Source organism: Paramisgurnus dabryanus, chromosome 6 (genome assembly GCF_030506205.2).
Source record: "Paramisgurnus dabryanus chromosome 6, PD_genome_1.1, whole genome shotgun sequence".
NCBI classification, from domain to species: domain Eukaryota; kingdom Metazoa; phylum Chordata; class Actinopteri; order Cypriniformes; family Cobitidae; genus Paramisgurnus; species Paramisgurnus dabryanus.
In genome coordinates this window covers 35904908-35930957 of record NC_133342.1, presented here as the reverse complement: position 1 = coordinate 35930957, position 26050 = coordinate 35904908, and the positions used below count along the sequence as shown (strand labels likewise).

The window sequence follows — 26050 nt, the reverse complement described above, 5'->3', positions numbered from 1 at the left end:
GACCGGTTTTTTCATCAATTCTTATTTACACGGGCTACTTAAAGCTAAAGATTCCAGCTAAGGTGAGAAAGCATTTATTCCTTTCGGTAAAATAAAATATTGACTTTCCTTATCCAGCATAGTAGCAGATGTTATTTAACCCCTTATTTCATGTTTTAAAAAAGCACCTAACTTGCCATTTTAAAAGTTTAACAAAGTTTATAGCTCACAGAAATGTGAACTGTCCATAGGTAAAGTAAAAATACAGTTAGTGGATAGTTGTTACAGCTGTACAGTTATTACAACAGTACAACATTCAATGGCTATACATAAGCCACAATAAAATAAATTCATCAAGTCTCCATGTCTATGAATGTTAGGAAGTTTGCTTGTACGCAACAGAAGAGCATGAGGATTTGCGCTTTCATTCAGAATGTCAATAGAAATGTTAATACAAACACCCAGTGTGTTTTTGTAAGACACATGAAATAAATTAAACAGACATCAGTTTCCAATGTAGACTGCTATTCATATTTATATCACAGAGACAGTTTGAGTCAGTTCATGAAACAGGAATAAACTCATAATTTTTGCATCACTGCAGGCATAGGACCAACTATACAATACAGCCATCATCTGTCTAACAACATTTCAGTAACTAACCCTAAACCCCAAGTCCTACCCTCCCCCCTACACACACGCACGCACAAAAAAAATGATATACATCCAACAAAAACATGTTCTTCACCAGACCGAGGCACCACGACGGCTCAGCTCAGTGCATGACTCTGAATCCTCCAGCACACTGTTATACAGTTCAGCCTGAGGGTGGGAAACCTTTCAGAGCCATAATGGATGAAAAGGGCTTGCTATGGGTAAGTGACATATTTTAATCAGCTGGAATTGGGGTTCTGCACAACGTGCCAAACAAGATGTAAAAAACAAAGAAAAGCGAGTGACGCCTGTTCCTCTCCTCAATTCACTCAAAACGGTCCAGTAGAAGGCCAACCCCAGAAAAAAAGGTGTTACTCAATATTTAAAGCAATAACATCAACAATAATTATAAAAATAATGAAGGCAGAATATAATAAAATAAAAGACTGTCATGATCTCACTCTACTACATTGAACACATTGCGATTTGGTCAATCCTCTGAACTCGAGGAAGAGTCTGAATTTTTAGGTGCCATGATGACATCATCCAAAATGGCCTCCCTGTCTGAGCTATCGTAGCCACCTTGTGACAAACTGTCGCCTTCGTCCATATCCAGAGCGCTTGGCTCCATTTTCACATCGTAGGCAGGAGTAAGAAAGTGGTGAGATGATGCGAGGTGGCCGTCGTCTTCCAGGTCCTCATCGTCCATCATGTACGCTCCGTCAGAAACTAACGTCTCGCCTTCTCCACCTCCAAGGAGAGGGTCATCAGACTGGATTGAAGGGGTGGAAAGGTAATGTCGGCTCTTTTTGGGGATTGAAGAATGTGGACTCAACAGTCTATGGAATAAACTCTCCGGCAAGAAGCCCTGAAATTCAAAAGAATTCAAAAAAGCAATTCATTGTGTTGTGCTTAAAAATATGACAAAACGTAAAAAACTTGTACATGACTTTAGATTTTATCAGAAAAAAATGATATAACCAACATACGCAAACATAACAGAAGCATCATTTTTTCTGTCTTACCTATACATAACATTTTAAGGTAATAAAATCATTCAGGTACAGCAAATCATTGCCGTATGCAAACTACGGTATGAACACTGCGATATTTCGATCATTTGTATGTATCTTGCGGGCATATTCATACATTTATGCAATCTGACAAGACCAGAGCAGATGAGAATGACAATTTGGTTAACCAATACACAATACTAAGATAATACAGGAAACACTGACCGAGCCGCGAACAGTATCAGACCACTCTGCGGTAACAGCGTGGTTAGGATTCTCCTCCAGGTGCTCCCTCAGGTCCTGTAGTGCAGGACCATATATTCCACCGAACTGAAAAGCAACATACCATAAATTCATCCAATAATTCACACAAAATTACACCAGTAAGCAGTTACATTAATAGTTTATTCTGGGTAGGTACACACCAAAATAATTTTTACATCTTATAAGATTTTCAAAATGTGATAGAGCACAAACATGATAAAAAATCCTAGATTTGCTCCCATAGTGTGTGGTGTGCCATAATGTGTAAAAAGACAGCACACCACACACAAACAGATTTTCAAACAGAGTCTCAACTGTGAACACAGGAAATCTCGCGAGACTTCAGAATAAGCATGGCGGACGATGTGCAGGAAGAAATTTCAATGATAGTCTATTACGGTAGGTTTTACACGACACGTTGTATAAACATTCGTGCTGTTGCCAAAAATCAACAAGCTGATCCTCCATCTTTGCCGTCCACATCAACTTCACTTTGTGCTGCGCCATGACTGCTTCCGTCTTACATCATCTCGCTTTCTGATTGGATATTGTTTTGTTTCACGTGATAAACTCAAGAGCGTGCATGCGTTTGTCCTCGGGGTTCCCCCCACACATCAGGATTTCTTGTTTCATATTTACGATTCGGGATCGGGGCGGCTTCGACGTTCTTCCGATCAGGTACGGACACTCTTAACACATCTCACACCAAGAGAAAATCTAAAACAATAATCTGTAGAACCATCAAGATAATCGGGACATAGATAGGATTGTCAGAAGGGGGGGAAATCGGCTCAAAATCAGCCCGATTATCTTTTGGTGTGTACCCAGCATTAGACACATCTTAGAAGCTAGCAAAATTTTCCTCAAAATTAATCATTACTTTTAATTATCAGTTACATAAAATGTGTATTGATCAAACTGAATTTAAAAGATAAGACTGATAGACCTCTCACAACTTCCGTATTTATGACCGGAAATACGCAATCGTCGCGGAAATCTACTTCCTCTGCAGTCAAGGCAATGTAAAAAGCCGTATCTGTTCCATCAATTCCCTGTTGATGGTGAAGTTAGACAGAAGTGGATTCAGGCTATCCGGCGAGACTTATAATGTGTCGTTTTAGTTAACAGTTCAGTAACAGTTAGACTCGCTCTCTACTTACCTAGAAATTTATGGACAAATTCTTCATGGAAAAAGTTTTCCTCCATTAGTCGTGTCACATCAGCAAATGTAATATTTGGCAAATTCCTTAATTAAGTTGTGTAGACTCTTTGATCCATTTTAAACTTGCCCGGGTTTATGTTTTTCTAGTGTGTTGACGCTTGACAGGAACTCCGCTTACACGACGATTACGTATTTCCGGTTACTGTGAGAAAGGTCTATTAGCCCGAACTAACTGCTAGTTTTTCAGATTTGTTCTTACACTGTAAAAAGTTGGTTTAACTTAAAAAAAGTACTGCAAGTTATCCGGTTGCCTTAAAATTTTGAGTTAATTAAACATAAAAATATTAGTTGACAACATGTTTCACACAACTTTTTTACGTTAAATTAACTCATAATTTTTAAGGCAACCAGGTATCTTAACTTTTTTAACCCTTTCCCGCCACTGACGAGTCATCTCATCAATTAAGAGAAAATGCTTCCCTGCCAATGACGAGTTCTCATCATAAAAAAACGCTGGCACTAGCTAGCAATTTTTTTAAACGCTGGCAGGGAAAGACTAAAGTTGAACCAACAAATCCTCCAAAATAAGCCATTCACATATTTTTCAGGTCAAACAAGTGTTGTTTTTAGGATGCTGTGTGTTAATGATGTCAGAGATGGCTAATATCTTCGCTTTCCTTACTTTCTTGCCTGTCCTTAAGTCTATGACTTTAACTCGTTCACTGCCTGTAAGTGCTGCACCAATTTCCACCTTCTTCCTCCTCCTCTTCCTTTTGGTCCTGTTCACCAGGAGCTGTAACAATGACAGGAACATTATCAGATGAATAAATTCATTTAAAACTGAAGTAGAGTTTAACAGGGGTTGGTCCTTACCTCTAGCATGTCTCCCTCCACCTCGTAGTCTGGATTCTCTTTGAGCCAGTTGGGAAGGTCCCTCCTTCGAGGAGCATGGTGAACTCCCTCCGCACCTATTAGCTAAAGCACAGACACCCACCGTGTTATCACTGGGCATAACTTTTAAAGTATTATTGTGTTTGACACACAAATAGATGTCTGAGAGAGTGCATTTATGTACCTCCTGGTCCTTTCGTTTCTTGCGTCCACTGTCTTCCCCATTTGGCATCAGAGCTTGCTTAGAGAACGTCAGCTTCAGGCCCTCTTCCTACAGTGATAGATCCAAACATAAAAATCAGAACAAGACTTTATTTTTAGATTTCTACAAATACATTTATGAGCACCCTCTCACCTTCAGGAGTTTCACTGTGAACTCTGTATCTTGGCCTTCGACGGATTCTGCAGACAGGGCGCTGTTGCTTTTACGTGCCACTCGGGGGTAACCCAGGTCACCTCCAAGGTCATGGTCTTCAGGCGCTCCACTGAGCTGAGTTTCGGGAATGTAACGGCGGCCCGATGGCCAGTGCCCAGTTATTACGAGGTAACAGAGGTTATCTATTCGGTTTATCAACGCGCGATCTTTGGGCCAATCGACTCTGAGAGGGTCAGTAAGGGACTCTTGTGGGGCGCCTTCTTGGGATGCGGTCAGCGACAGGATGCTGTTCTCTTCATCGCCATCACACATCTTAAGAGCTGCTGTTGGAAGATCGGACTCGTTACATTTACAAATTACTGTGATGTCATCACACACCATGTTTTAAATAAAGATGCATATCCTCACCTTGTTCTCTCTCTGCATCGCTGTCTCCGCTGTCGTCCGAGCTGCCCGAATTACGCGAAGACGACGACGAGCCCGAGTCTGAATCAGAATCAGAGTCTGAAGCTGCTTCGCTTCTCTCTGCTTTCTTCCCACTGGACCCTGCATGTTTGCTCGGTTTCCAAGCCCAGCCAACTTGCCCTCCAACTTTTCCCACAGAGTGAGAGAAGTGCGTGGCCAGGGAGTCCGAGTGACACAGGGTGTCCGTCCCCACTAGGCGAGAGCCATCGTCTAGCCCCTCCTCTTTCATATTGGTCAGGTCCTGCGATTGGCTGAATGCGAGAGTCTGTGAGGCTGCTTGGGCTTGCTGGTTCTGGAGGTAGTCGAGGCGGGCCTGGCTAAACGAGTACTGCGGGTCAGCGAAGATCGAGAGTTCGGTGCGACTGACCCCATGTCTGGAGGCGGCTAAGAGCAGCTCGTGGTCGTGCTGTGGGATGCTCCACCAGTTGGGCAGGTCAGCGCTGGGTGGCGCCAGAGCGAGTCGTTCCTCCAGCGACGGATGGGGGAGAACGCGCTCGCGTAGCCGGCACAGCAAGCTGACCCTGTAAAGTGTGCGTGAGGCTCTTTCTTCTGTGATGGGGGCTAGGGGCTGGGACATGTTTTGAGTTTCTTTAAAGAAAAAAGGCAGAAACAGAACAATTAATCCAACTATGAACTATTAAGTTGAGCTCTCCTAGAACAATTAAACTAATTCAAACGTACCATCACCACGTGCCGGTCGAAGGTGGCACACCTGCCGACACATAGACATGAAGCACTTGAAGTAACGCGTCAAGCTCTCATCCGTTTTCTTATCAAGCCGAGCAAAAGTACGGAAATGCGTCCAGTCCATGTAATGCTCGTCCCCTTCGGGAGCGTCGGCCTCCTTCTTTATCCTTTCTACTCCAAAGGTTGATACCACCCTGTAAAAATCACATTCCTCCCGACGGGTCCACCTGAAATAGGGTTGCCAACTTCAGCAAAGGGAAATAAGGGACAGTCTTGGTGGTTTAAATGAAAGTAAGGGACAGAATAAGGGACACTCAAAATATCTGCACTGTACAACGTAGTGCATTGCAGTATCTGTAGTTAAATATGTGAATGTTTCCCAATTGGACATTAAAATGAATCTCGGATTTGTTTTTCTTAATCTAGTTATGTGCTTAATTGTAAAACTAAATCAATCATAATAAAATGGCAGACACATTACACACTAACAACCTGCCTCCGCAAATTGTGACTACAAAAATATTTTTATTTATTTTAAGAGCATGTTGTCTACTTCAACGCCAGAGCTTTAATACGGAAACGCTGCTTTGATGTCTTAAAATGCGGGACGATTCCTGAAAAGCCAGACTGAAGAGTACCTTTGTTGCCGTTCTTGTCGGGCTATCTCTTTGAGTTTGGTGGCTTGTTCGCAGCGTCTACGTCTTCGATCGCCCTTCTCTGCAGCTTCGATCTTAAGTTGCTCCCGTCTGTAACTGCGCTGATACGCTGTGATAAGGCGACGCAGTCGAGCTGTGAGCGATGAGCTTGTTGGCCAATAACACAAATCTGAGGATCCTGAGGAAGCGCTTTCGACCTGAACGGGTGCGGAGCGATCCTCCACACAAATCTCATTGTCTGCATTCACCGAATCACCCTGAGGAGCAAAACATGTATGATTTAATGCAAGGTCTTAATTAAAAAAAATTATATATTTAAGTATGTAGGTAATAACAGGAAGAATAACGTCAACGTGAATGCGTTTACCTCTTCATATGCATCCTTGGTGTGTCTCAACGCAGGTTTAAATTCTGGATCCTCCGAGTACTTGTCGTAGTCCCCACTTAGACAGAAAAACACAGTGTTACAAAAAAAGAACAACAAAATTTATCAAAAACCCTGACACTGCAATGTTGGCGATCTCAAACTCACGCGTCCCCAAGCTCTGGGTCTACTGCTTGCTGCTCAGCGTTAATGTCCTGCTCATTTGGGCGTCCACATCGCTCAACGAAACACAAGCAGGGGTCAGCACGCATGGTGGTGTACATCTCATATCCTGAAACAAGAAAAATAAAATGGTTAGTTTTGAACACTACAAGAAACTGAGATGTGCATGATTTTCCTTGCATGAGAGAGCTTGTAATGCAAACGGCTTTGACCTTTCCTTGAACTAGTGAGCGAGTTGTTTCCAATGACATGCTTGGATTAAATGGTAGCATGTTTAAGAAGGTTGCGGTCTTGTCACAGTGTCACAGGAAACTAATGCCCCACCCTCCGATACTATTGTGTATCTGCGATCTTTAAGGCTGATCTTACTATGGAGAATATCGGCAAACACTAACGCGCGGGGGGGGGGGTTTGCGTTTATTAAAGAGTAACTAAACCATAAACCAACTTTTTTTAGTTAATGATCTGTAAGAATGGGGCTTAATTAGTGCTTGAGTAACTTTTTTTGACATTTGGGCTATAAAGTGTTGCAATGCTACAATATATGGTGTAAAAACATCTCCAGAGTGCTGCCCTCTTCTGGTTGAACGGTGGCTACTGCAGTTTAATTTTCCTATTGGATGTAACGGTACAGCGTGATGTAAGCGGTACGATCCTACAAAAGCAGGTTTAAGTTCACCACGCCCTTTTTACGATCTCACCACACCCTTGGTACGAGCTCAGTTCGTCCCCTCTATCTCCGCTGGGGTCTGCCCACTTTTCTTGTATTTTTCAAATATTGCCAGAGGGTGGAGTCAGGCTCTGACCAGGGGTAAACCTTTTTAAATAAGGGTCACACATACCATGCTTATAAACTCCGATAAGCAAGCATCGATCGGCTTCTGCGTCCCACCAACCGGATGGAACATCCTGCTGCTCCATTTCAGGTAACCAGATATCAATATCCCTGCACAGAAACACACCTGCCATCAGTCAAGTGTCACCGTTTGCTTTCCATGTGCATGGATAAGATGCACATACCACTATACAACTATACCTTGCATCAGCTCCTCTCAAAACAGAATCGGCATGTTCTCCGATGACCTCCTGCTTCAGGTAATAAAGCATGCGTACTCTCAACAAGACTCTGAGAGGGAAAAGAAATGAAAACAGCAAAGCAAGTCACAATAACTACAAAACAGAGTGATGTCCTATAGAGGCAGCTTTTTAAGGTGGCATGTTGCAAAAAAAAATACATACTTGTTACACTGGTGCTTGAGGTGCTTGCGATAACTGTCGTCCACGAGCAGACTGTCAGGATTGTACTTGCGGATCCACTCAACCTTCTGCACATCGAAAGAGCTCTGAGCCTTCACCCGTTTGCCCTTCCTGCCACGAGGGACTGGAATGGATAGACCTAAAGCAAAGTAGAAACGTTTTATAAAAGCTACCTGATATGTGACTGCGAATGATGGCTGCCAGTATCAAACCAGACACGAAGAAGGCATCAACTAATGAGCAAGCCGTACCAGAATGGTTAAGCAGAGCTTGAGGTTCTCGTCCATTCTCTGGCGGCGTGATCAGTTCCCAGATGAAGCTCTTGATGTTCTCATCTCCACGATAATGCAGTAGACAGAAGACCAAGATCACCCGGCAGATGGTCTCCACATCTCGCTCGCTGAGTCGCCGCTTACACCGAGCATGAGACAGGATATCCCTCCAGCGCCCCCAACTGTCCAGATAAAGTCTTGTTAACATTTGAAGTAAAAAAAACGGCAGCGTTCATTTGGTCTTAACTAGGGTTGTAAAATTCTGGGAATTTTTAAGGCTGGAAACTTTCCATGGGAATTAAAGAGAATAAACTGGGAATAAACTGGGAATTTCCCATAAATTCCCTTAAAGGTATAGCGGAAGATTTTCTTTTTCCGGGGAATCATCAAGACTATTGGTCATCCCAGTTATCAATCATTCTGGTGATATTTTGACGTAAGACCATCGTACTTGCTCGTCCCTAGGTTCTGCGCATGCACAATTTCAGGTGTATATATGTGGTGGGCTACGGTTTCAGCCATTCATTGAAGCTTGCATTCTCACCGTTTTTCTTTTTTTCAAAATGTCTGAAGGTCGCAAGAGAAAAATGTCTACGAAATGTATGAAAAGAAGTGAAAAGCCTATGAAGAAAGAAACAAGACCAGAGTGTTTTTGGGAGAATATTTTACAGGCTGGCATGTGCTAAAAGCACAGGATGGGCTTTCCACTGAAGTTTCTACTCGACAGTTAAAGTTTGTCATTTTATTTGGAGAAATCCATTTCAAATCACTGCTAGTAAAAGTTGATGTAAGCTATGATTAGCGACCCACTCAGACACCCCTAAAACATTTCAATGTTCAATGAGCCATGCCTACAGCAACTTGTAAACCGAGCAAGAGAAGAAATAGGCTCGTGCATGCTCTCTCTCGTGCACACTTTTAATAGGCGTTCCCTCTCTGGAGCAGGTAGAGTGTTGCGCATGTATATTTTTTTTAAAGTGGAGGGGCGGTTCTTTTCACAAATTTGGGAAAATCTTCCACTATACCTTTAAAGTTTCCAAATTGGAATACTTCCAAAATTCCCCAGATTAAGTTCCCATGGAAAGTTTCCTCCCCCTTGCAACACTAGTCTTAACATGATTAATAAGAAACAAATATTCACAAACCCATAAACAAGTAAGTGTTTCTCCACTCGGAAGCAGTCCGTCCGTCCATAGCCTCCGCCAGAATGCCGGTCGGACCGTCGGGAGGTCCGGGATTGGCGAGAATTATGTGCTTGGTAGTCGTCATCACTGTCCACATCAGACAGCTCACCGCCCTCACCGCGTAGAGTTGAAAACTGACGAGTTTGCTTTCTCACTCTTGGTGTGTCTATCACTAATGTGTTCTGCAAGCGGTAAAAAAGACAGAAGAGGAAATGAGTGACGGCCAGACTACAAGGATACAGTGATGAAGATCAAACCCACATTATACAAGCTACACTACCTTCCTGTTGAAAGTGTCCATGTCCAAATCTGCTTTCTTGGCCCACTTCTGCCAAAACTCAGGGTCATCTAAAGCAATATCAGTGCGGTTCTCAGTTGCTACGAAGCTGGCCTTGGAGAAGGTGGATCCCTTTCCTTCACTCTCTATGGTGATGGTAGTTGCCCTCCTCTGAAGGATCTGATCAATATCCTCCTCGCAAAAGCGACTGCCCTCGTCGTTCTCATCCATTATGGCAGCATAAGCACCTTTACGGAGTAAATCCTCAATTTCCTTCTTGGAAAACTGTTGTATCTGCAGAAAACAAGTTTACAGATTACTCTTATTCTCTTAAAAGGGCAACGTAAAGCTTAATATACTTCTTTCTATTCTTACCCCATTAACACTGCTCTCCTTATTTCCACTCATGCTTTGTAAGACAGCTCGATCAAGCCCCAGTTTAAGACTGGCTTTGTCCAACATCTCCCTTTCGTAAGAGTTTCTGGTGATAAGACGATACACCTTCACTGCTTTAGATTGACCGATACGATGACAACGGGCCTGAGCCTGTGGGGCGGAGAAGGAAAAGAAGGATGATATAAAAAGTCATTTATTTTGATGCTCTGAAATAACGACTCCAAGAGAGACCCCAACCTGAAGATCATTCTGTGGGTTCCAATCCGAGTCGAATATGACACAGGTGTCAGCAGCAGTTAGATTAATGCCCAACCCTCCAGCACGAGTACAAAGCAGGAAGACAAACCGGTCGGAATCTGGTTTGCTAAAGCGATCGATGGCCGCCTGGCGCAGGTTTCCTCTGACCCGCCCATCGATGCGCTCATACAGGTATCTAGCGGAAACATTGCATTTAATATAACAAGGCGAACATGTTTGTTTTTATTTCATCGTTTATATAGTGTACAGCTATACCTCTTGTGTATGAGGTAGTCCTCGAGGATGTCAAGGCAGCGCACCATCTGGGAGAAGATGAGCACCTTGTGTCCACCGGCTTTGAGGCGTGGAAGTAGCTTATCCAGCAAAACCAGTTTCCCTGCAGAGCGCACAAGAGCCTGGAGATGGAAGTCTGGAGCCAGAGGATCATAAACCTGCCTCAGCTCAGCCACTATCTTCTCCTCAGCTCCTGCATGAAACAAGAATATAAAAAATTGAAATTGAAAAAAGTCTGTAGATGTTCGAGAAGAGGAGCATGCAAGCAATCGTGAGATTCAAGCAATAAAACGTTTAATAAGCAATTTTTGATCAAAGTTAAAGGTCATAAGAACTAAATTTAATTTAAATTCAAACGAGGTGAATAAGAGAGAACTTCTACACAGACGAGGTTGTGAATGTTGTTGTGTTATGGGGTGAGGTTCAGCACCTGTAATGAGGTAAGGATGGTTGCAACACTTTCGAAGCTCCATCATGGTGTTGAGGAGATTGGGCACATTGCTGTTATGTGTGGCTCCCATGCTGAGGAAGCTGAAGTTACGCTCCAGAATAGCACGGTAATACTTCTTTTGAACGTCAGTCAACTCCACCTGAGGACCACAGCATTTACCACCATCAGAATCAAACGTACAAAAGCATACTGTTATTTAAGAGCCTTATATGCACCTCTATAATGGTCTCCTGTTTTGGGGCGAGGTTCTTTTCTACGTCCTCTTTAAGCCTACGCAGCATCATGGGCTTCAAGATAGACTGCAGTTTCTGGACCTGATAAACGTAGACAATGAGAGCATTAAGAACAGTTGACCTTCTCAATCTTACCTCCTGGATTTGTAACCGCTTATCTTTACCTGTTCCTCCGTTTTAAGATCTCCAAACTCGCGGAGAAACTCGATTTCAGAGGGAAACTGAGCTGGTTCCAGAAAGTGCAGAAGGCTGAAGAGTTCCTCTACTGTGTTTTGCAATGGAGTGCCTGTCAACAACACTTTATGCTCCTGTAAAAAGGGAAAAACGAATAATGCATGTCAGAGAGGAGGTCACATTCTATATTGTTCTGAATCTGATCTCTAACAAAAGTCCTTTATAAAAATACAATTATCTTAGCTTTTTGCTCAAAATTTGATATTTTTGAAGAAACCTACCCAATCTTTGAGAGGTGATTAAAAGAAATCAAATAAAGATAGGGTGAAAAGTTATTTTTTGTTTGAAAGCAGATGGGCTGTTCTTTCATTTGAGATATTGTATGTTTATATATTTAAAGAAGAACACTGGAACATCTGGAAGGCATTAAACTTTTGTGAAAATCATAAAAAATCCTGTCACTGGACAAGGACTTTGCTGCTGTAACATGGCTCCAGCAGGCGCAATGATATTACGCAGCACCTGAAAATAGTCCCCTTGGTCTTTCAATAGCAGGGATTTTCAGGTGCTGCATATTATCATTGTGCCTCCTGCAGCCATGTTACTAAAAAGAGTAAAGTTTCTAGCCATATCGGCCTAGAAAATCCAACTTTTAATTTACCGTCGGTCTTAGTCACTGATCTATATAAATGACTGGATTGCGCATGACGTCACACTTGTGAAGCCACCGCGCCGCCATGTTAGTATACCCAAACGTTCTATTAAATCAGTGGACGTTATCAGATATTAATGATAAAACATCACTTTACTCGTCTTCGTTTTTATATGTGAAGTAACCCTGTACATTATTACAACACAAACATCCTAAGCATGTAAATAGTTATTTACTGAAAGTTGTACATTTTGCGTTTTAAACAGTTATTATACATTCATCTTTATTACAGTATCAGATCAGCAGACAGACCGCAGCATATTTATTATTAATGACAATAAACGTGCTCATTCTGAAATCGAAATAAATAATCATGCTTTGTACCGTATGTGCATGCAATAATTTGCTAGTTTTGTAATTATGTTATCTAAACTTACAAGTTACCTAAACTTATTTAGAGAAATAACGCTGACCGTCACCGTGTAGCTGAATGTCAAAAAAAACTTTATTTATACCCGTGTCATTAACAAATGCAGCAGACACACTCACCTTAACGGTTTTTTATAAATCCATTATCCTGCCCGATTAAAACAAACATTGGAAAAACACCAAAATTAACAATTCATTTACGTACACATATCCTAAAAATTAACCTTGTGTAACTGATACGCTGTAAAGGGGGTAAATTTTGATCATGATTTTGAATGGAAGTCAATGACGCCCTCTGCCCGGTTGAGTATACCAAGATGGCCGCTCGAACTCTGCGCTGGCTTCACCTCACGCAGTTACGTCAAGCGTTCTATGCGCAATCCAGTCATTTATATACATCAGTGGTCTTAGTACACGATGTAACTACAGAAGAGTCAAGTTTTAAATAGGAAAAATAACGAAACTCTTTGGGTTTTTTTAGCACGATGCTAATGGTCTAATCAGATTCAATGGATTATGCTAAGCTATGCTAAAAATGGTACAGCAAGACCCGGAGATCGGCTGAATGGATTCCAAAACGGTAAAAATCTAAATGTTTAAATCTAGGGGAGCTGGAAATTAGCATATTTTCAAAAAAGTGACCCTTTAACACATTTTAACTTCATTTTATATGTTACACCAACTTATCACTAGCCAAGATAAAAAAATAAAAGTTAAAATGACTTGTAAATCCAAGTTGATTATACTTAAAATGTATCTTGTCAATTAAGAGAAAACACTTCCCCTGCCAATGACGAGTTTTTACGGCAATCTATTTTTACGCTATTATCCACTAGGTGGCACTCTTACCCAACTTAAAAAACATTTAAGCATCCACTGATTCAAAAACAGTAAAAACTTTTTAAATTTGATCTCTAACAAAAGACCTTTACAAAAATGCAATTATCTCAACTTTTTGCTCTTAAATATTAGTAGGTTAGTAGGTGATCAAAAAAGAACAAATGAAGATTGAATAAAACTTTTTTTGTTTAAAAGGAAAGAGTCTTTTCTTTTTATATATATATAAAAAATTCTGAAAAGCATTAAACTTTTGTTAAATCAAAAAATGCTGGGACTGGCGGCAACTTAAAAAATATGCTGGTGGGGAAAGAGTTAATAACGCTAATAATCATTAAAAACCATTGCACAATGTTACAGAGATATGTATCAGGCTATAAACTAGTTATAGACAGATAAAATGCAGTAGCCGAAACATAGGTTGATATTTGGAATTTTAATAAATCTTTTTGCTCCTTAAATTAATTGATCCTTATGAAAATATACTACGGCAAGACACTAAATGTGACATTACTCACTTTTTAATGTGACATTTTGTTAAGTTAAGCCCGGAGTATAGTTTGACTCGGATGTATACGCAGACGTTCACCACTTGCGCATTGCATCAACATGCAATGCCTCTCCTGGGCCATATAATAAACACCCTGTGTTAAAACTTAAATAAGCCACTTACAAGGTCAAGCATCTTAAGGCTGTCCAGCAGTTTGCAATTTCTGTTCTTCAGTCGATGAGCTTCATCAATAATAACACATCGCCACGAAATCTCCCTCAGCTCAGGGCAATCTGACAGAATCATCTCAAAGGTTGTGATGAGAGCATCAAACTTATAAGCTCCTGGAATCAAATGTCCCTAAAGAAGACAGAAAACATGACAAGAAAGTCAGGATAAGAGCACCAGAAAAGGTAAAATCTCTAACCAGTATAAACATGCCTGAATGCGGGGGGAATCGCATACAAACCAGTTCATTGGCTTACTTAACCTAGCTCTACATTTCCAAGAAAAAAACTAACACAATGCACATAAACAGACCTTGTCATCTTTGCAGTACATCTCATACTGCTGAATCATCTGTCGGCTGGCCAGACTGCCGTGGTAAACGATTGCATTCATATCAGTCCAGTTGGTGAACTCTCTTTCCCAGTTTGTGATGGTGGACAGAGGCGCAATAATGAGGAACGGCCCCTGGACACCTGCAGAAAACTCCTCAGACAGGAGAGCTATGGACTGAATGGTCTTTCCAAGACCCATTTCATCTGCCAAAATGCAGTTTTGCCTTTGGAGGAGGAAAAGGGGGAGTGTGAATTGGACTGAAAGCATTAAAGTTATGTCAACATTTAGTACCACACAACCTAAAGGGTAACAAACATGGACTGATCTCATCAATGATCAAAACATTCCTCTACATTTGTGAAATACAGTCTTTAACATCCATCAACATTAGAAAGGCAACTGTGGCCACGCTACCTGTTGTACCAGTTGAAGAGCAACCAGTTGACTCCTTCCAGCTGGTACTCTCGAAGCTGATTCCCATTTTTATACTCCCTTGACTCGTCAAGCTTCTTCCAGGAACTGGCAGGTGGCCGAGGCTGAAGGGAGATTAAGATAAGTTGATATAAAGCAGTCTTTCCTCTCTCATTGAAAACATAAAACAGACCCAAGTCAGAAGATTGAAGTTATAAATAGGAAAAATATCAAAACTTTTTGGTCATTTTTGAGCGCGATGCTAATGGTCTAATCAGATTCAAATGGATTATGCTTAAAGTGGTACCGCCAGACCCGGAGATCAGCTGAAAGAATTCCCAAACAATTGTTTCACTATAGCGGAGCTGGAAAATTTGCATTTTTTTTTTTAAAGTGGAGTGTCCCTTAAAAAGCGAATTATTTGGTTGCATGTAAAAGTACCTAATGATAGATACCCAGGGTCATGCAAATCAAATGTTATTATGAGTAGGCATTGGGAGAGGAGAAAGAGATTAATTAATAAATTAATAAATGATATGTGATATGAGAAGGACAGAAGCTCACGGTTCTCTTGAGGCGTGCCGGCCGACTTTCAATCTTTCTAAATTCTTCCACTTTTCCTTCATCAATGTCTTCCTTCAGCTCCCAAGTTGCATCTTCGTAGGGCAGTGAGCACCATTTCACCAGGTAGTACACAACCGGCTAGGAGAGAGAAAATAACACTTCATCAAAATCAACTAGTATAATAATATTTGCAATCTACCAGTAGAAATAAATTGTCTTTGCTTACTAAACACAACAACACGTCCAGTGTACCCCAATTCATAAAGAATTCACTCTTACAAACTCAGCCTAACAAATTTTACAGCTTTCCTTCGGCAAAAAAAGGGTCCCTTTACCTCCCCATTGTCCTTATCGACACTGTGCGATTCATCCAAGATACGATCAACCTCCACATAGTCTGGATTGAAGGGTTCCTCATCCTACAAAAAAAAAAAAAAAAAAAAAAAAAAAAAAAAGAGTTAAGTGACATAAAGGTGTGTACTTAACAGTATAACTATACTTAACAGCCACAAGCCATACACAGCAAGGCACATTTGCTTAATTTTAACTTTACCTCTTGGAAGAGATTTCTCATCTGTGCCTGTTTGGTCTTGAATCTCTTAAGTTTCTGATTGATCCTTTTATCTCTCTCCAGCTGCTCAAGACTGGCCCACTCACAATGCATGTATGAGCTAAAGGCACACATCACAAATTACAAACATATTCCCGTGACACATTAAAAGGTGTCTTCACCAGTGTTGGGCAAAGTTACTTTTAAAAGTAATGCATTACAATATTAAGTTACTCCCAAAAAAAGTAACTAATTCCGTTACTTTTTCGTTACTTTGTCTTGGCTGAGGCTTGATCTCTTTCAGGCTTTGCAGTTGTTTTTATAACTGAAAAGTTCTGCATTCAGAAATTGCATATTTCATCACAAAAATGTTGAACTCTGGCCTGCCATCTCAGTTTCTGACTCAAACTGTTCCCACACAGGCGTGTATGCATAGAGTGCATAATGTGACTATGTTTAGTTTAATGCAGTACATCATTTTTTTTAATCGAATTAACTATTTCACCGCCATTGACGAGATATCTCGTCAATTAAGAGAAACCGCTTCCCCGCCAATGACGAGATTTTCCGTCTTTTCGCAATACCGCTATTATCCACCAGGTGGCGCAACTTTTTAAACCCGGAAGTATTGCCCTGTGGCAAGCGGCTGCATGTCCGTGTCTGTTTTAAAGATCGCTCTGAATGGGATCTCTATGAAAAGTCCGTCACAAAAATAGAATTATCTCTGCTTTTTGCTCAAAATGTGGTGTTTTTGCAGAAACCTACCCATATTCAAAAGCTGATTACATAATAACTACTGAAGGTAGGATGAAACCGTTTTTTTTGTTTGAAAGCAGAGGGTCTGTTCTTTCATTTGGTATATTGTATGTTTATATATTTAAAGAAGAACATTTTCTGGAAGGCATTAAACTTTGGTGAAAATCATGAAAAACGCTGGCGCTGGCTGGCAACTTTTTAAAAAAAACGCTGGCGATGAAAGAGTTAATTAAACTAAAAAAGTAACTTGCATTACTTTTTAAAAAAGTAACTCAAATATTAATGTGTACATTTAAAAAGTAATGCGTTACTTTACTCGTTACTTCAGAAAAGTAGTATTATTACGTAATACACGTTACTTGTAATGCATTACCCCAACACTGGTCTTCACTATACATTAATCCGAAAGAAGCTGACTTACTAGTTTTTGTATTTGACAAAGAACTCCTCCACATTGATATACTGCCCTGTTGAAACCTGTAAACGTAAAAGGCAAGCAGCAGTCAGATCGATTCTTTATAAAATGTTGTCTAGGCCACACAATTTATTGAATACAACATAAATTGAAATATGATTACACCTTTAATGCCATAAATTAACAGTAGTTAAAGGACAAGTTCGGTATTTTAGACTTAAAGCCCTGTTTTCAGATTGTTTTTGGTGAAATGGAACGGTTTTGACTGAAATTTCGACATTTGCGGCTGCCCTGAGAATTTTCGCGTGTTTGTGTTTCAGCTCAGACCTCTACAATGGGTTTAATGGTGCACTGGAACAATCCTTGCTAAAATGCATTAAACTTTCGTTTACAAAGACGTGAAACTCACCGAGTGGTCAGGGGTGTTCACTGATATGCTCACACAAATCCATATTTTTCCAAACGCCTCACACCCGTACATTCTTCCGCTTAGAGCTTGAATAATAGACACTCCAGCCCAGGTGGTAGCGCTAATCCGCCTTTGCCAATTGCAAGAATAGAAACAAAGTTCCCGGCGCGGAGTAATACCGTACCTCACAGCACATCTAATACATGTCAATGGAGTTGGTAAAAACTACGATAAAACCTGTTGGAATGCGTCTTTTGGAGCGATTTTTGTGTGAGCATACCAGTGAACACCCCTGACCACTCGGTGAGTTTCACGTCTTTGTAAACGAAAGTTTAATGCATTTTAGGAAGGATTGTTCCAGTGCACCATTAAACCCATTGTAGAGGTCTGAGCTGAAACACAAACACGCGAAAATTCTCAGGACAGCCGCAAATGTCGAAATTTCAGTCAAAACCATTCTATTTCACCATAAACAATCTGAAAACAGGGCTTTAAGTCTAAAATACCGAACTTGTCCTTTAAGGGCTTCTGTAGAAACATGGTGGCACAAAATGGCGACTTCCACGTAAGGGGACCCTCGATGTATGTAGATAAAAACTTCTCATTCTAAGGTAATAAAAACATAACGGTTCATTATGTAAGGTCTTATATACACACCTGATAATATAGTTTTGTATATTATATTACTTTTCTGTCAAGAGATCCTTTTAAAAGTTACACACTGCACCTTTAAATAAGGAGACATCGAAAACTTTCTGGGAGGAGGTACTTCAGGACCAGGATTGGGAAACACTGGTCTAGCTGTATCAGCTGATGTGTCTTTCCCATATATTCGTTGCAATGCCGTTGCTGCTAGTGCCTGCATCAAAAGCTCTGCATTTCTTTTTTTGTGCACAGCATTCAGTTTGGCAATTACAAGCTGCACTGCTAGTAAATTTATAACTAGCCAAACTAAATGCAGTCCTATCTCCTTTTTCCTAGCGGGCCTTGTTTTATATAATGTTGGTTACTAGGTTACCAATACCGTCATTCGCTTTCGAAAAGATTCACTTCACGAAACCCAGCTAGTGTTTTCGCAAGAATTAAGTGTAACTGTGGCCAAATCATTTATGAGCCCTATTAACTTCCATAGTATTCGTTTATCCTTCTATAGAAGTGAATGGGTCTCATAAATGGTTTGGTTACAACCAATCCTCAAAATATCTTTCTTGGTGTTCATCAGAACGAAGAAATTTATACCGGTATGTAACAACATGAGAGTGAGTATATGATGACAGAATTCAAATCATTTTTGGGTTAACTTTCCCTTAAACACCAATGTATACGGAGTAAAACAACGCAAGTATCAATAACAGTATTGTTTGTCTGGAAGTTTATGGATATTCTTGTACCGACCCAATTATGGCCCTTTTACACTGCATAGTACCCCATGGTTTGGTTGGCTTAGTTTGGGTCAGCTTACTTTTGGGAACTTTTCCATTAGGTGCAGTACATAGTAACCAATACTTTTTTTAGTACCACCTCGGTTGGGGTTCCAAGCGACCCGAGCTGGTACCAAACGTGACGCGAAAACACTGTAGATCACTAATTGGTCTGAAAGAATCGTCACTACCAGCGTCATTGCTATAATGTAAAAGATTAGCTTTACTTTATTGCTAGTTTGCGCTGTCTCAAGCAAACATGTCGTCATCTGTGCTCTGCTATAAGTTCCCAAACTCCCTTTTAGCGATGAAAAACATCCATAGGTTAAGAATCAGGGACACCATAACAGTTTTTTCCAGACTTGCATCATTAGCGACGAGCACGTCAGCATTATATGCAACTTCAATGAGGCACAGAGGAGCGCGTCGACCGATGCCACGGGTGTTTGTGCAGAAACTGTCATGTGAGACAGAGGTAGTGATAAACACGATGTACAAACATCTATGTGTGGTGGCCAATTTTAATTTTGTGGCGGACTGAGAAATAAATAAATGAATGGGAATGTACAAGGACGCTCTCACTTGTATGATGTCACAGCAGTAGGCAGCACAAATATAACGACACGCCTATAATCCCTCCCACTCCGAAGTGATACTAAACTCAATGGAAAACCTAACCACCCAAAATGAGGTGGGCTGACCCCACCCAAACTAAACTAAACCGTGGGGTACTATGCAATGGAAAAGCGCCATTACTTACCAGTTCTCGATGCCCATCCCTAATAATCCCCATTTAAAAAAAAGACACTTCAAAGTTTTAGGTTCACACACAGTTCAACATTACAGCTGCCGATTTTTTACAGTTTAGATTTTTTGCCTTGAAATATAAACATTTATAAGAGATTATAAACATTTATTGCAATTTAAACTCTATTCTGAGTGATGATAAGTAGTGCGAACATATACTTGCCTCTTTTTTGGTCAACCGCATAGATAATATTTTATCCACAATTGCAGCATCTTCCTCACTTGGGTTCTCCTAAGGCAAAAATCAGATTCACATTAACCAACCTACCAGTTTCAAAAAAAAGTTTTTTTGTCTCAAATCTAACCAGTTATGAGAAAGAAATATGTCAGCAATTGAAAACAGTCTAAGCAGCTTTGACTAGCGTGCTGACGCACCACAAAAAACTGCATGCTTGGAAGATTTTCCCCATCGAGCTCCTGTTGAAGTTCCCCTGCCATGGGCTGAACATGTAGAGTAGACACGGCAGGTGTGGTCACGTCAACATCTGCATCCATTTCATCCTCATCATCTGTGATTTTAATGTCCAAATCCTCGGTGTACTTCTTTCTCTTCACTTGCCGGTTAGAGCGCCGTTTCTGTTTGAAGTTACAGTATGTCAGTACATCAGGCAAGTAAATCCACCATACATCATGCTATTAAATTGTCTGCTAATGCACTTCAAAGGCTTAATTCGATTCAATATAAACAAGGACCAAGCAGAGGTGGGCAGTATGACCAAAATCTTAATATTTTACATTGTATATAAAACAATACAAAACTGACCAACACATTTCTATTTTATATATACACACAGCACCTGCGACATGTCCTCTTCTAGCGTGCGGGGCGAAACAGGTGGGCTAAGATCTACGTCTGAGTGGTCAGAGGACCCATTTCGTTTCCTTTTCTTACCACCCACTAGCGTGATGGTGCTACGAAGACAAAATAAAGAACACAGCCGCTAGACACAACCCTAAATAATGCGGAAACAGTGTTCAAGGTGGGCAAGCAAACATAACTTACTTCAGCTTAGTCTTGCATTTACTTTTACTGCCTCCAGCTCCAACAACCGGAGTTCCCGGAGTCTTCGCCTTCGATTTCTTGTCTCCACCCGGCACCACTTTTCCTCCTCCTGCGCTCAGGCTTTTCTTTTTGCTACCTCCTCCGCCGCCGCCACCTCCTCCTCCTTTCTTTTTGGCTCCGGCAACTCCCACGGCACCCTCCAGGGCCGCCGCGGTCTGTCCAGGAGGAAGCTCATCATGGTTGAGAACACGAGGGATGTTCCTCTCTCCTCTGGCTTTGGCCCGGGCAATGGCCTCGGCAACAATGCGATTCGCCTTCTCCTGCTTGCACAGGGTCTCCACTCGTCGCACAGGCTCCTGCACCTTTGCCAGACGCACACCGGAAGACGCAGCTGTAGTGTTTGTGCTGGCTCCAGAGCCGGCAGCCGAGGTATTGATAACTTTCACTACGGAAACAGTTCCACCAGCACTGGAGACCGCGTTTAACTGTGAAAAGTGACACGGATAATAATAAGTACATGAGTAATGAGTAACCTTACCTTAGAATCTGAATGATAAACAAGTTACTGAATCATAACAAAGGCAAGAAATTCACAAGCGTTTAGCCTAGCCCCATTCATTCCTTAGGATCCAAACAGGGATGAATTTAGAAGCCACCAAACACTTCCATGTTTTCCCTATTTAAAGACTGTTACATGAGTAGTTACACAAGTAAGTAAGTATGGCAGCACAGAAAAACACATGCCGATTTTTTAAGTGGATAAAAAAATGAGAACTATATTGTATGGCAGAAAAGCACTTAGTCTTCAGCACTTCGACCTCGGCGCGCAGTAACATCATTACTCCTGACTACTTGCTCAAACTTCCATTAATATCAATGCGCCCGAGGTTGAAGTGCTGCAAACTAAGTGCTCTTCCGCCACACAATACAGTTCTAAATTTTTATTTACTTAAAAAAAATCGCCACGTTTTATTTTGTGCCACCATACTTACTTGTGTAACTACTCATGTAATAGTCTTTAAATAGGGAAAACATGGAAGTGTTTGGTGGCTTCTTAATTTATCTCTGTTTGGATCCTAAGGAATGAATGGTGCTAGGCTAAATGCTAACACATTCACAATGCGCTGTACAAAAATTTTGTGCATGCATTGAAAAAAGATAGGTATGTATTAAATTGTCTAAGTTGAGGTAAGACCATAGTAAAATATAAAAAAAAGGGTGGTGTTTTCCTTTAACTGTCTCCCTACATACATTTATACATTTCTTCCCGCAAGCAGAATAAAATTAAAATTACAGGTGGTATATCATAAATACATTCATTCATTTATTCTTGTCTACTATTAAAGACAACTGCCAAGATATTTACAAGTCATCCTACCTGCGGCTGCAGCAGTAGTTTAAGAGGCACTGCCACTCTTTGTCCTCCCTGTCCTTGAGATATCTGCAACACTTGAGGGCTCCCACCAGCATTAGCTGCTCCAGAAACCAACTGAAACTGTTGGACACAAATAAAAAGTATATATTTACCACTAGTTAGTTGAAAGCCCACCCTTAATAGCCATAGCCCGATATATCAGACAATATTTGAATTTGTTTTAATATTGGCATCCACCGTTAATTTTAATAATCAGATGATATCTTTCTGTTCAATACATTTATTGTTCCCGTAACATTGTACTCAGGGTTTGAAATTACCTTTTGGCTTACCGGCCAAAGTGGCTAGTGGTTTTTCAAAGTTACTGGCCACTCAACTTTTTTGCTGGCCACAATTTGATTGTTGAGAAAATACATTTTACATAAGCAAAGTTGAGTTTGGCATGCTTAAATTACTTGGTTTAGCCAGATTTAAAACCCTTGCGAATGCAGATTGACCATGCATGTTATGAAATATCACTTATATTACTACAAGTCATAAACATGCAGTTTAGTAATGCATGAATAGATACGTTTCTAATGAATATAATAAAAGTGGTGAAGGGATGACTGAAAAGATAAACAAAAAAAAAACCCTAGACAAACACCTTGAATCCTTATTAACAACAGCAGTAAATACTGTAGTGTAGATCGCATCTATAAAAATATGTCGTCATGCGCTTCATTGATTGTCGCTGGGTGCAGGTAGGATTTATGGGAGTTGTAGTTTGGCAGTTGCACGTTGTTTACCATTTCACGTGACTTTTAAGAAAACTACAATTTTAAAATGACATTCAACCCACCAAATTGGCTAGTGGGATTGGCTGACTTACCAAACCCTGTTCTGTTCATTTCAAACCCTGGTTGTACTGAAATGTAACTTTCCATGTGTTCATGTTTTAATGCCAAGCTACATGCCACTAAGCACGTAACTGTAAAAAAACAGACGTTTGTCATTTTTTGCTTTCTTTTCACAAAGATACAGACAAGCAAAAAACAGAAATAAATAAGTTTTTGATCAAATTATAACCTACACTTTGAGTTATGAAGTAAAACAGCCTGTTATTGATTATAGCAGATAGACAACGCTACACTAAAAACTTATTTGTACAAATGCCTTGTAAGTATTTTTCTAGAGGATACTATACACAATGTTTATTTAGCATCACCAATTTCCTGTTTGTCTCTGTAAATACATCTGTGTTATATTGGCCACACATCAGCCCACCGATCACATTGCATTGGCAACTAATAACCAATCAAACACTCTGCAAACTGTACGACCTGTCTTTTTGCTCACCTTTGCTCCCTGTTGGTTGGGCTGTTGTTGCACCTGCAGCTGAATGGTGAGCACTTTTGGCTGCGCCCCCGTCTGACCCGCCTTGGCTTGTGCAAGGGCCGTCAGTTGGCCTCCCTGCAAAACAAACTTCCCTGGCAAAGAGCCCAACACCAGCCTGGGCTGCTGGCCTTGTTGACCTGCCCCGGCAGCCGCAGTTCCCGCTACCGTCACCGTCCCGGCCTGGCCGGCTCCACCCTGCGAGGGCTGCTGTAGCACCAGAGTGATTCTCTTAGCTTCACCCTAAAAAGACAGACGAAGAGAGGCTACATGAGTTTTGGGCCCACAAATGAAATACAATAAACCACAATTAAAGCGAAGACCGACCTGCTGTGGCACTGCTGAGAGGGTGACACCTTGAGGTCGAATGGTTGCTGTCGTTCCAGATGCCGTAGCCTGCGTCTGTAGCGACATCTGCGCTTGAGACTGCACTTGGACGGACTGTGGCTGCAGCTGACTCTGCGTGGATATCTGAACCTGCACAGGCTGCGTCTGCGCCTGTGACTGGGGCACAGAGGTCAATAACACCTGCTTCATTGGGCCATTCGAAGTCTGAACCAGCCTTTGGACCCCAGAGCCCACTTTCACCTGCCCCTGACCAGGAGATGTGGCATTTAATACTGTCCCCCCAGAAACAACTGCCATTCCTGGCCTAAGAGGGGTTCCTGTTAGAACTCTGGCAAGGGTGACTTTCCCTGGAGAGCCTGTGGCTCCTGTTACACCCTGTAGCACTTGAGTCTGACCTTGAGGACCCTTAAGTATAACAATTTTGGGGCCCGACTGCCCCGCACCTTGTTGAGTAACAGCAGCAATCTGCTGAGCCTGTACCTGCTGGGTGACGACCTGAGCGCCTGACACAGGTACTCCAACGGGGGAGCTCAGCAAAACTGTTGCTGCCCCGCTGCTGTTACCAGCCACAGAGAGAGAAGACTGAGGCACCGCCTGAACGGAAATTGGAGTTTGGGAAATGGAGATCTCCTGTGACACCTGGGTGGGCTGATGCTGTTGAAGAGTTTGAAGCGGGACAGGTGTTGGGACCGGATCAGGGACGGCATCACCGGGTGCAGGCACGCCGGGGTCTGCAGGTGGGTCGACTTGGCCCAAGGCCAACTTCAGTGCCTCCTCGACCGGGTCCGAGGAGCCTTGGGAAAAGGCGTCCTCTGGCAGGGAATCCAAATTGAACAGTGGCGTGTCATCAAAAAGGTCCATAATGGGGTCTGCCATCTTTTTAAAGAGTTTGTGAAAACAAGCAAAGAATGCGTGATATCCAGTGTTGGTACATGAACATCCAACAAGAAATATGCTGTGTAAGAGAGAAACAACCATTATTCCGTTAAAGTTAAAACATCATAGCCTAATGCGTAGCCTCACAGAAGGAACAGTCTCATGTATAAATAACAAAATAGCCGATTAAAATGAAATAAAAACAATAAGGGTACCTGTAATGATGAATTATTAGGGTGTGAGGAACAGGAAAAGAGAGTATCCCACCAGCTCACCCTCCTTTACTCTCTCTCCTCCGTCCCTCTGGAGTTAGTTTTAGCTTCTCTGGTTGGAGCGAATACAAAGCAATCCATTAATAAATGTGTGCGCTGATGCACTAAAAATATAAAAAAAGAGGATAAAACATTAATTTGTATCAATTAAAGCGTTTACACTACATGCATCTTACTGAATGGCTTTCCCATCACTTTGCATTAGATACCTGACAGACCGGTGTGCCCGCAGAGCCGGTATCATAACACTGTTGTGAAAAGTCAAACAGAGCTCAACGCTGTGTCATTTAAATAAATTCCCTACGCTTTTTATCTTATATAATTCAGTTTGTGCTTTAGATAAACGCAATAGATACTATAATACAGGGGTCGACCTGCCATCAAAATGAAACAACAGTCCCCGACAAACCCCATCAATGTTCACAATGGCGTTTCCTACCGCTGTAAATGCTAAGTATGTGTCACAGCATTTTGTAATTTTCATAAAGGCCGATTTAAACTGCATATATGTTTCTCCATCCTTCATAACACACCTCACAGTCTCTCATTCGGACTCTCTTTCAATCTCTCTCATCAACAAACCGGACCAAACCAAAGGCAACGTGCTACAAAAACCATAGCGCGACTATACGAACAGACACGGACAAGGCCGCAAAGCTGTTTCGACTTGGCTAGGGCGTATTTTCTAGTAAAATATGCCCTAGTAACGCAGCCATCCACTGTCCCAACTTTCCCCGCAATAATTTCGGGGTGCTAAATTTACCTTTGCATCGACACACATGGCTTTCTCCGTCTCACAACACTGTACGATTACAGGAAACGGCCAGCGTAGAGCAGGAACTAACCTCTTGCCAGAGCTGGCGTCGAAAGCGCAGCCCCCAAGTCATCCGCCGGGCGCTGATTGGTTAATCGTCACAGGGGCTGTCAGAAGTCAAACATTCCGTTGGCGGAAAAGGTTGTCAATCATTTCGGTGTGCGGAATTACGGGCGGGAGACGTTAATGGGGTATCGGTCGTACGCGTAGTTTGGTT

At 41.6% G+C, this 26050-nt stretch overlaps 1 protein-coding gene across 1 annotated transcript; it reads right to left on the bottom strand.

Moving 5' to 3' along the window:
* Positions 1–85: 85 nt before the first annotated feature.
* Positions 86–25882, bottom strand: chd8 (chromodomain helicase DNA binding protein 8). Its single transcript, XM_073815005.1, has 39 exons — positions 25783–25882; positions 24963–25123; positions 23851–24826; positions 23488–23766; positions 22153–22269; positions 20775–21259; positions 20569–20683; positions 20147–20347; positions 19935–20003; positions 17141–17196; positions 15967–16084; positions 15749–15832; positions 15414–15551; positions 14853–14974; positions 14418–14661; positions 14061–14237; positions 11460–11603; positions 11278–11376; positions 11042–11201; positions 10594–10804; positions 10318–10513; positions 10060–10230; positions 9688–9978; positions 9369–9589; positions 8203–8405; positions 7934–8090; positions 7731–7820; positions 7537–7640; positions 6680–6803; positions 6515–6590; positions 6130–6404; positions 5486–5718; positions 4748–5392; positions 4319–4662; positions 4148–4234; positions 3946–4047; positions 3755–3865; positions 1872–1976; positions 86–1501 (listed from the first exon to the last, which is right to left on the bottom strand). The coding sequence occupies exons 3-39, from the start codon at positions 24745–24747 to the stop codon at positions 1124–1126; spliced, it is 7629 nt and encodes a 2542-aa protein (XP_073671106.1). The 5' UTR covers positions 24748–24826; positions 24963–25123; positions 25783–25882; the 3' UTR covers positions 86–1123.
* Between the last annotated feature and the right edge of the window lie 168 nt (positions 25883–26050).